Below are 11300 nucleotides of genomic sequence, written 5' to 3'. Positions count from 1 at the left end.
GTCTCGCGACTCATGTTGTTTTACATCATTCCAGGTCAGCATATCCTGAGATCGCAGGTGTGTACATCGGGGTTTGGGTCCAGACCGTCAAGTCGTGGTAGCCAGTGCAGAGCACTCCCAAAACTAGATCCTGGGTGTCATCGTGTCTTAATAAGGTTAATGTTTAGGTTTTCAGAGTTTGTCGCATGTTATGTAAGCCCATGTGGGCCCAACTGATGAATGGTTTGTAAAGATTATGATGAGATGTCGTAATAAAGAAAAATTATGATTTCAAAAAGGGTTATGTGTGTGTTGTAGGTGCGTCATTGTTCGATATCATTTTAGTAATGACCCTCTCACGGATCCTCTTGGTACTCGGGGGCTCCGGGAGGCGGGCCGTTACATATGGTGTCAACAATAACATGGTTGATTCTGAAGAATGTTTATTGGGGGTTGGAGCCACATTTTCTTTTTTTATCAATTTTTTGACCTCAGGAAGAGCCTAAAAGCGAGTGCGATTTTGTTCACCCCCTTTAACGGGGGTGACCATCACCCTCACTATTCATGTGAGGGTGAAAAGCAACAGAACGACAATCAAAAACGATTTCAGACCGTTCCGTTACTTTTTACCCTCACATGAATAGTGAGGGTGATGGTCACCCCCGTTGAAGGGAGTGAACAAAATCGCTCTCCCTAAAAGCCCGCAAGATAGGAGTGCGATTTTGTTCACCCTCATTTAATGGGGGTTAAAATAACCCCTGTGAAAAACTAACCCCTCTGCTTCCCTCTTCTCTCTGCTTTCTGCTTCCCTCTTCTTCTCTCTGCTTCTCCCCCTCTCCTTTCCTCTCTCCCCCCTTTCCTCTTCTTCTCCAGTCGTCGCCGCCACCGCCTCTTCTTGCGCGTCGACCGCCTCGCCTCGTCGACCGCGAGGCCCTTCTTTGCTTCCCTCTTCTCCTCTCTTCTTCTCTTTGCTTCTCCCCCTCTCCTCTCCTCTTTCCCTCTCATCTTCTTCTCCAGTCGCCGCCGTCGCCTCTTCTCGTGCGTCGACCGCCTCGCCTTGCCGACCGCGAGGCGGTGCAGAGGCGCGACGAGGCGTTGGAGAGGCAGGGCGAGGTGGGGCGATGCAGCGGAAGGCGGTGCAGCAGAAGGCGGCGAGAGGGTCGACGACAGCGAGAGCAAGGGAAGGGGAGAGAGAGGAGAGAGGGAAACGGGTGGGTGAAGACCCCCCCAAATGACTTTTTTACCCCCAAACTAGCGGGGGTAAACAAAATCGCACTCGCAAGATAGCTTCTTGCCTGTCAGACCTTGCTTCTTGCATTTTGCACTATTGCTGAACTCAGCTCCAGTTCTGTGAGTCCAATCTTTTTTGAGTCGTTCTTGAGTGTGGCTAGTCGTAGGCTGTAGAAAGGTCCCATTTGAGATGGTAGCATTGGACAGGGAAGTGAACAATTGAGGCATGGAACGCAGTTTCACTTTAATGTTATCATCACTTACTTGGACGAACTTGCCAGATTAAAGTGAAAAATTCTAGTCATTCCAGCTTGAAAACGAACTACTATTCACATTATCATTTACTGATTTACTATCACCATCATGACGAGGCTGTTTCTCATTGTGGTGACTATCTGGCGGGACTCTAGAGCACTCTGTACATCATGACAATATCCGGGGAGTTAAACAAGGATGTGTGGTGTGGTGGGTGGGCACCAAATTCTCCTCAGCATCATATCTTGTCTCCAGAGGACTAAATGATTCAAGTGATAATTTCCGTTTTGTCCACCTTGGGTTCTCATGATTTTGAAAGTGCTCATCCAAGCTCGGTTTGGACTCTTCTTCTGGACTTTTATCTTATTTTTGTTTGTGCCCAAGATGATGAATAGGTGCTCCGCTGACTTTTTCTTCTAATTCCTTCTCACAAAATAACCCAGAAGACTCCAGGGACAACTTTCGGTTGATCCCATATAGCTTTCTATGACTTAGAGAGCGTTCATCAAGTTCAGTCTTCATGGGATCCGACCCTTTAGTTTCCATCTACAATAAATTACAACCAATTTAAAGTAAAAAGTATCATAAATTAAGTTAGATCCCAGCAAATAAGAGCCAATATGTACCATCCTTTCATCTGATCCGAGCTTGAAAGCATTCACTGGTACTATCATGCCCACTTACTCCAGCCCTGGCATATTTCTCTCTCATTAATCATGCCCTCTGATCAAAGGCATGTCTGTCATATTTGTACTCCCTGCTCTGCACATTAATACAAACAAGCACAGAATCAGAGAGGTCTTTGGTGGGACTGCTAATTGCTCCAACAATTTAATCCATGCAGACTTATTGTTTCCCACATTAGGCCATCTTCAAGGGTTGGTGCACTAAGTAACAACCCAATGCACGTCAACACGGTCGAAATGTTAAAAGATGGTTCCCATGCAGCCTGCTTAGATTGGGATTTGACCGTTGCCATAGATGACCAATGACAAGGAACAAAAAAAATAATATAGTTGCCCATGAAATATGTAAGAAAATAACTACACTGCCGATTGGTTAAAACGTTTTTCCTCGCAAACTCTCATATTTAGCAGTTGTACCGAGAGTAAAAAATAATAATATAAACAATAAAATTACTCTTTTTTATTAGCAATTTATGTTTTCAGATGAACTGATGGTTAAAAATTTGCAATCTAACTCCCTGATCTCAAATTAGGCAACTTTGGCAATTTCTGAACAGCAAAGTCAAATCAAAGTGTTCAAATTTATATCGGAGAGAAAAGTAAAAAGTTTTCGGTAGTTGCTTATGTTCACAGTTTGGTTCATCTTCAGCTGGGTGTATACTCCACGGCACAAGTTTTCGTTGTCATTCTATGAATATTTCAATAATTGTTTTGGTGATTCCTTGCTATTTTAGATAGCCCAGCCATGCCAACGTAATTTGCAAAATTTACTCAGGGGATCTCACTTACGCAAAACTTCATGAACGAAACTCTATTAATCCTCTCCAGCATTGCATGAAGCATTAATATGATATTTGTTAAATAAGATGTTCTAAGTGCAAATTCAAAAGGACATGGAGCTAGAAATAAAGTTGTATGAATTTGAAGAGAATAAAAAATTGCCCACAATTCCATGGTAGGAAATGCAATTTAAAAGCTTTTGTAAGTACTGATGAAACCAAGAGGAAACTAATAATGGCTTGTAAAAATAAGAGAATAGCTTTTGACATCTCACTTATGGAAGGCTTCAGTGACCAAAATTCAAAAAATTCTCTCTAAGCCAGTACTTTGCCCACTCACCCTGCCCGCTAGGATCCCGGGGAAACGGTGTTGGTTTGTAACTACTAAAATATTTGTATTCATACATTATTATTATTATAAACAATACCAAACAATGAATCCATCATGAATCCAAGAGAAAATCAAGAATATTGTGAAATCAGACATTCCTAAAGCTACTGTAAACTCTAATCCAATAAAAAATACTAACAACAATAATCAAAACCACAGCATCAAACCCAAAATTTCTCAAAAGTTCACCTTAGGAGGAAGGTTGAGAATGTCGAGACAAATCCGGCCTCCAGTGTCATATTCGAGTGAAATATTGGAGTTGCAAAGGTCACGGTCACAATTGGAGGCTAAAAATGGTACCTACAACCACCACCACCCCCAAAGTCCACTTAATTTGTCACCCAAATAAAGCGAAAATCAACAAAACATAAACGATTCTCGAATATATAATGTACTTTCAAACTACACCTTTCAGGTGTCTGAATCTTAATCTTGAAAATCCTCTTCGCATAAACAGTTCCTTCGGGATCTTCGATCTCCGATTTCATGAAAACAGAACCAAAAAGGAAACAAAAATATGAAAACGTTATAATTCTAAACATTGAATAATCAAAAGGTACGGGCGTCAATGGTAGAGAAAGATACGGCGGAAGAGAGATTGCAGATTCCGCCCGTGCTCGTCTGACACCTATAGACATCTGAATTTCTCGGGAATCGCCCTTATAAATACTCACTCTCGACAGTCCTTTTGTGTTTTTATTTTTTCCTTTTATGTACCAATCTGATGGCTAATGTTTCACTTACGATCATCGGATGGCTGATAAGGCATCAGTCCATTATCCGGCGTTGTTCTTCATCCATTCTCGAAATGATTTCGTTTGAAAGTGCCAGAACCTAGCGAACGGAAGCAGTTGATTCAACGAACCAGAAATGGCTCAGGCGACGAGGCTCAGCTTGAGTTCCGCCTGGAGGAAACGTCGTCTCTCATTGCCTCAAATGGAAATGCCTTCCACCCGGAGGAAATGCCTCTTTCTCGCTCTGGGCAAAAATTCATTCTACAAATTTTTTCCCCCCAGAAGGAATGGCACTACAAATTTATTAACAGCAGTTATAGCAAGTCTCGAAAATTCATGGAGAATTCAGTATTTTTTAAAAAAAAAAAAAATTACATTTACACCCACTAATTTTCAAAACAATAACATGGCAGAGGAAGGGGCGTTACAATCAATTTTTTGTATTTTTTGATTATGGATACAGAATAATCAATAGATTGACCACTGGTGAGTTCAAAGATACCAGTATATGTAAATTTATTCAACATTTATCAAAGTCACTGACAAATTCAGACAACAGATAAAGGTAATTAAGCAACCAAAATATCAAATCACAAAGCAGATGCCATTCCTTCTCATGAGAATCAATCAACCAAAGGCATCATATCACAAGAATAGATTGAGGAGCAAGCAATCTGAAGATCAAGAGCCCATGCTTTAACCTGTGAGACATCACAAATTCAATCAAATTATGGCATTATCACCACATCCATATAAATGTAGTTACGGGAATATCTATTCTAAGTTGTTTTCTTGAAAGCATAATTGAAAGAGTAAAAGAATTGGGTAAGGACTTAAACCTTCCACGATGAAGTCACAGACCATGTGGAGAATCAATTATCTCATCTGGATACCATAAGTCATCTGATGGAGTTTACATGTGTGCATGTAACAAAGCCAGCCCCATATTTATTTGGGAAAAATGCATAATTTCCAAGTACATGAAACAAATTAAAACAGTAAATCAATGAATTGGACAGACATATCCATAATCAAAAGAATACAAATGAAACACAACAAATGTTACTGACCTCTTATGTCATCGATAATCTTGATTATATTTCTGATTCTATCTGGAACATTCATTATCAGCGTGTAGTGAGTGAAGAGGGTAACGTCCTTGAGTTTGGGCATTGCTTCTTCCTCAACTTTAAACTCCTTCAGACACTTTGAATAAATTTTCAATACTTTGAGTTGAGGAAAGCTGTCAGCTTCTCCGGAGCATACCATATTCTCCCCAGAGAACGAATTCCATCCAAGTATAAGGATATTAAGTTTAGGTAGGTTCTTCAAAGTCAACATTGGGTCCGTTTCCATCCCCGTGTCCTCAAGGATAAGCACTGTGAGGCATGTTGGCAGTTTATCAGGCTGTGGAAAATTCGCCATATCTACCTGTCGCATGCATAACTTATCAAGTTTTTCATAATTAGACAGATCCAATGTTGACCTAAATTTGGTAAATGATCCCTGAGTTATAGCAGATTTTGAATATCTTGCCGATAATAAATACAATTCTTCTAGCCTCTGTGACAGGGGGGTTGCACCTGATAGTACCTCAATGATATGCTCCTCAGTTGTAAAGGAGACTTTCAGTGTTCTCAAACTATAAAGTTTGTGCAACCAATTGGCCTCAAAAAGTTTGACAGGCAATCCATAGAGGGTCTGCAAGTTTGGTAAAGAAACTTCAGATGGAAGGAACCTATGACAATCCAAGTTGACCCCACGGACTAAAGGAGCCCAACATTTAATAGGTAATATAATATGTCTTAGATGCTTCATTTTCCAGATGACATCAGGGAGGACGAGTTCAAGGCATTTATGTAGATCCAAGGTCAGCAAATTTTCCAAATTGCTTATGGCGTAAGGAAGCTCCACCTTACCCCCTCCCAATTCAAGGTGATACAGGTGTTTTAACTTCACAATTTCATTTATAGGAGCCCCCAGCCAAGGGAAGCACATTATAATTAGCACCCGAAGAAATTTGAAGTTTTTAAGACGAAGGTTAACCTGCTTATCCTCCTTCCAAAACCTTATCAAATCATCGAAACATAACAAGGCCCGAAGTTTTGGAGTTTGATAATTTGGAGATACATAGTTGCCAACTTCACTTTGATAGGCAGTGACTCTGCGTGGTGCAAGGCAATCTACACTAGTGGCTACATCATTGAGAGTGTTAAAAAAGTTCATCTCCCTAGCATTCTTAATGCAAAGGTCATGCAAGATATCGTGAATACGACAACATCCAACTGTCCCGTTGAACTTCCTCTTGACAACTTGAATTAGGTTTCTACTAACTAACTGATTTAGGTAATCTTGCCCCACATCCTCAACCGCCCTTTTCCCACTGCCATGTATGAATCCTTCAGCTGCCCATAAATTGATTAGTTTGAACGTTAAAATTTCGTGATCCTCTGGAAATAAACCAAAGTACAAAAAACATGGTTTCAACATCGAAGGTAAATCTTTGTAGCTCAAAGCAAAGATCTTTGAGCATTGGTCTTCATCTCCACCTATATTCTCTAATACCCCATCCCATGCATGCATGTTTCTCTCTTTTGATGACAACAGGCCTGCTATAACTTCTATCGCAAGCGGCACACCGCCACATTTCTGTAGTATTCTCTCACCAATAATGCTTTCCGATTGTGAGGGATCACCATCTTTATCATTGTCTTGCGAGGCAGCCATAACCAATTTGAAGAATAGCTCTCTACTCTTTTCTTCGTCTAAGGGTTTTAATTCATGTAAAGACCCACCAATTTGTCTACCTATCTCGTTGTATCGGGAAGTGATGATTATTCTACTGCCATTCATGTAATTAACAGGAATGCCTTTTTTTAAAGCGTTCCATGGTTCAATCTTCCATATATCATCAATTACTATCACATACCTGTTTTTGCTTAAAAGATGGAACAAATTACCCACAAAGTTGTTGTTGCGCTCCTCCGTCAAGCCAACTTGCCTTGCTATATCATGTAAAAGTTCATTTGGGTTTGGTTGTCGAGAGACATAAATCCAAGCTGAACACTCAAAACTTTGTCGAACAGAATTATAAACCTTTCTGGCCAGTGTTGTCTTGCCTACACCGGCCATGCCTGTAATTGAGATCACACGATGCTTTGAATCTTGATCCGTCAATTTGGCCACCAATTCCTTAATGTGTTCGTCCATACCAACAACATTTACTTCGTCAGTGTGAGGAAAAGTTATTCTTGGATCCCATACCTCACTTCCAGCAGGGCCACTTGCATCTGGGACTTGATAAGTCTGTCTCCTGCGACTGATATCCACCGACCTTCGTTTTATTTCTTCAATCTCCACCGCAAAGTCATGGGCAGCTTTGGCATTCGGAAACGAAAACCAACCCTTCCAGTCAGTCCTTGTAAGTGGTGATAGGTTAGGGAAGTACTCTTCCATGATATCCTCCAAATCATAAAGAAGATCCCAAATGCTCCTGATATCGTCAGCCAATCCTCCGCTTTCTGACTCTACTGCATCAGCTTTTTCCAAGAAAGATCGAATACTGCTCATCTCAGCTCGAACCCAATTAATGTTTTCTTCCAACTCAAACAAGCGGGAGCAAGTTTTTGCTAATAGATTACCTGCTATCTCGGCAAGTTTTCGGACAACTCCTGATATAAGCACTTCTGCCATGTTAGATTTCCCGGCAGCAACAACCTTCAATCGGCCAGAACAAGAAAGAAAGTGTAGTATCAGAAATAGGGAGAACAACTCCCAAGAAGCCCACCAGCAACTTCCCGGAATTTTTAACAAAGACTAGGAGATCAAGACTTCATTTTTATCAGCTCAATCTTCGCTTTAGCATTAGAGTGTATTAAAATGCATTGCACCAGCCGTTCTTGCTTAGGAACATTATGAATATTTTCTCTAATAAAGCTGTTTCAGCTTTTGTTATGTTAAATAGATATTCTCAGAAACATAAATATTTTGAATGTCAACGGAGCATGTGAAATGTCAAATAAATAACTATACTTTCATCTATGAATCAAGAAAGCCTAAATAAGACACAAAGTTTCATAATTATGGTCAAATTGCCAATTTATACTTTTAAAAGTGTTAATTTCTTTCTTCTTTTTTTTAAATATATAGAGAGAGTATTTTAAAAATATATTTTATTAACAAAACTTCATAACACTAAAATATAGTATTTGTTGGGATAATAATATAGATATATATAGCCTTATATCTATATTATCTCCTCGTGCTTGTACCTATTATATATGAAGTAATATAAAAAATTCACCTAATTTGTTAATACTATTGGTAAGATATTAAGATTAAATTATAACATTTTTTTAACAGAAACTAAAATATTGAAAAATAATGTTGTGGTCATGGCATAATATAGAAGTGAAATGAAATGAATAGAGCCCTGTGGCCACAGCGAAAAGATGAGCCGCCACCGGCAGCAGCGCCACTACCACCATGCACCGGATAAGAGTATATTCTCTTTGACTTTGAGGACCTTTTCTCTCTTCCAATGACTTTTTAAGGAGCGTAGGCTAGTGAGTTCACAAAAGCTGGAAACCCTTGTGGGTGAGTTTATCACCAATTCGCTTATTAATTAATAATTACTTAAAATCAATCCCACAGTTTAAAAATGAGTAATGCTAAGTATAAAAGAGTGTGTAAATGGTCAATTCCATTATCAAATTAATTAAAATTTAATAATTTAAAAAATTAAACTGTTGTATAAAATTAAATTAAATTGACTAAAGAAACTCAAAAACCAAAATTCGTAAAAATCGAACAAAAACAAAAAACGAACAAACCCACAAAATAATCAAACAAATCAAACTAATATTCAGCCTTACTGTTGTTGTCGGCTAGCAATTCCAATGATCGAATCGATCATTGGATTCCCCCAATTACAGTGGTTCATATATCCAAAAATGAGTTTGATCAAACAATTAATTTTTTGCATATCTAAAAATTAATTTTATGATCATAAAATTCAAAACACATTTATGAAAAAAACATCCCCAGCTACCATTCATGATTGATTCCAACGATTGAAATCGAAAATCAAATTTACCTTGACTCAGTGACCCACGTACCCAAAAATCAAAATGATCTAATAGTTAGATTTTAATAAATCTATATTTTAAAGTAGAATACCCACTTACAAGAAGTTGCTAGAAAACTTGTTGAAGAGACTATCGGCATCGATGGGCGAGCACGATGGTGCAAATCGAAGGGAGAAAGAGATGTTGGGTCGGTGTCAGCGTCAAAGGGAGATGAAGGTCGAGTGAATCGGAGACGAAGATGAAGGGCCAGCCCTTCAGCTCCAACCCTTCACTTGGCCAGTCAACCCTTCATCTTTGACTCTTCGATCTTTTATCACCGAGTCTCTATCTTCGTCTCTGACTCTTCGTCTTCATCTCTAGTCACCAATGGCGGCATCGCAGAGTATTGTAATGGGTTTTGTAAGACAGGTGATGACGAAGAAAGGAGATGAGACAACAAAGACTCTATCCAAGGGCAAATAAAAGGAAAAACATAATAGGCGAGCATCAATTCAGTCCTTTCACATTCTATCTGTTGTTTTCCTTTTATATTGCACCCAAAACGAAATCGTTTTGAAATTTTGATCGCTTTGGTTAGTTCAATTAAACCGACAACGAAAACTGAACTGATACCCAATAATCAAACTTTCTCTAAAAACTAATTAAATCGTTAATTGACTATTAAATAACCTAATCGAACTACCGATCGATTCAATTCGATTAGTTTAGTCTAACCAAACTTTTGCTCAATCTTACCCATATCTTGGTTTTTGCCACATGTCATGCATATAGCATTCTATAACAATTCAAAGAAACATCATTTTTTCTTTTTCTTTGTATTACGTAATTAATTTTGTATAATAATAAAATAAAAATTTAATATATTATTATTATTATTATTATTCAACAATTTACAACAAGGATACACGGTGCTTTTTCCATGACTTTAATGCTTAAAGCGATGTCGGCCCTCCCATATACGACACTTCTTTGTACGAACATGTGTTATTTCTTCATTGAAAAATACTATTAGTTCATCTTTATTTATACCTTGTGCTACACAATGATGCTAAAATACCTTCACCCAAGACAGTAAGGTGAGGCGATGAGACGCATGACTAAAATATCCCTTAGCCAAGGCGGTGAGGCGCAGTGAGGTAAGGCAATGATGCACAAAGGGTATTTTTGTCATTTATGATACATTGTCATTTATGCACATAATAATGTACCTATAGCATGATCCTTCTTCATTTGCTATTTCCTTTTAAGTGCTTACCCCATGAGAGACATCTTTCTCTGTTGATATTTCCTTTTACTTCGTGCCTGCCCCGAAAACACTAATTTTCTTTTTTACCAAATTGATATTTTTGTTTTCGTACTCTCATATTTAGTATAATTATTTAAAATTTTTATTATTTTAATTACATTATTCAATTTAATTTAATTTTGATATGCCTTATAAAAATAAATGAACAAAATAAATTAGCGAAAATAAATAAAAGAATCGAAAAAATAAAATAACACCACGTGACTAGGCAGAAACCTCTCTGCACATGGCCATGACCTGCCATGTAGCCACTACGGCACCCCCGCGCCTGCACCCCTGGGTGACCCTCACCCGGGGGTGCCTCTTTTGACCTTACATGGCCCCACACGACCTAGCGATACCTCGGGCGGCCATTTACGCGCACGTGCCCGTGCTTGCACCCTTGGGTGACCTTCACCCAAGGGTTCCCAATGCTCACACCCCCAAGTGATCTCACACGAGGGCTCCCTGAGCACTGCACCCCTGAGTAAACCTCACTCAAAAGGGCCATAGGCCCACCTTCATACCCACGTGCCATATATCACTCACACAAGACTCGATCAAAACTACCTCTGAGTTACTTGCTAAGAAAATTGAGTCACCCAACACTTGGTAGCCTCTTACATTACTATAAATAGATGGGTCCTCTGTAATACCCAAGAAATTGGGATTATTTGAGAATAAGTGTTTTATTAGAAAAATGAAATTTTGAGAAAGATTGGTAACTAAATTAGCCCAAAAAAATGACCTAAGCAGCTCCAGGAAGTGCCCTGGAGTCGAGATATTTAAGGAAAATGATACAGCATTGACGAGCATTTCGAGGCATGATTTATAGGATCGGAAGAAATTGTATCGGGAACGATTTTCGGTACAA

The 11300-nt window shown here is 39.0% G+C and overlaps 1 protein-coding gene across 1 annotated transcript; it reads right to left on the bottom strand.

Moving 5' to 3' along the window:
• Positions 1–1528: 1528 nt before the first annotated feature.
• On the bottom strand, positions 1529–7947 carry LOC127806543 (toMV susceptible protein tm-2-like). Its single transcript, XM_052343906.1, has 6 exons — positions 5125–7947; positions 4894–4957; positions 3729–4755; positions 3510–3620; positions 2091–2226; positions 1529–2010 (listed from the first exon to the last, which is right to left on the bottom strand). The coding sequence occupies exons 1-2, from the start codon at positions 7745–7747 to the stop codon at positions 4908–4910; spliced, it is 2673 nt and encodes an 890-aa protein (XP_052199866.1). The 5' UTR covers positions 7748–7947; the 3' UTR covers positions 1529–2010; positions 2091–2226; positions 3510–3620; positions 3729–4755; positions 4894–4907.
• Between the last annotated feature and the right edge of the window lie 3353 nt (positions 7948–11300).

Source organism: Diospyros lotus, chromosome 7 (genome assembly GCF_014633365.1).
Source record: "Diospyros lotus cultivar Yz01 chromosome 7, ASM1463336v1, whole genome shotgun sequence".
NCBI lineage: Eukaryota > Viridiplantae > Streptophyta > Magnoliopsida > Ericales > Ebenaceae > Diospyros > Diospyros lotus.
Note: the sequence above shows the minus strand (reverse complement) of the source record. Positions and strands in the feature narration are given on the sequence as shown.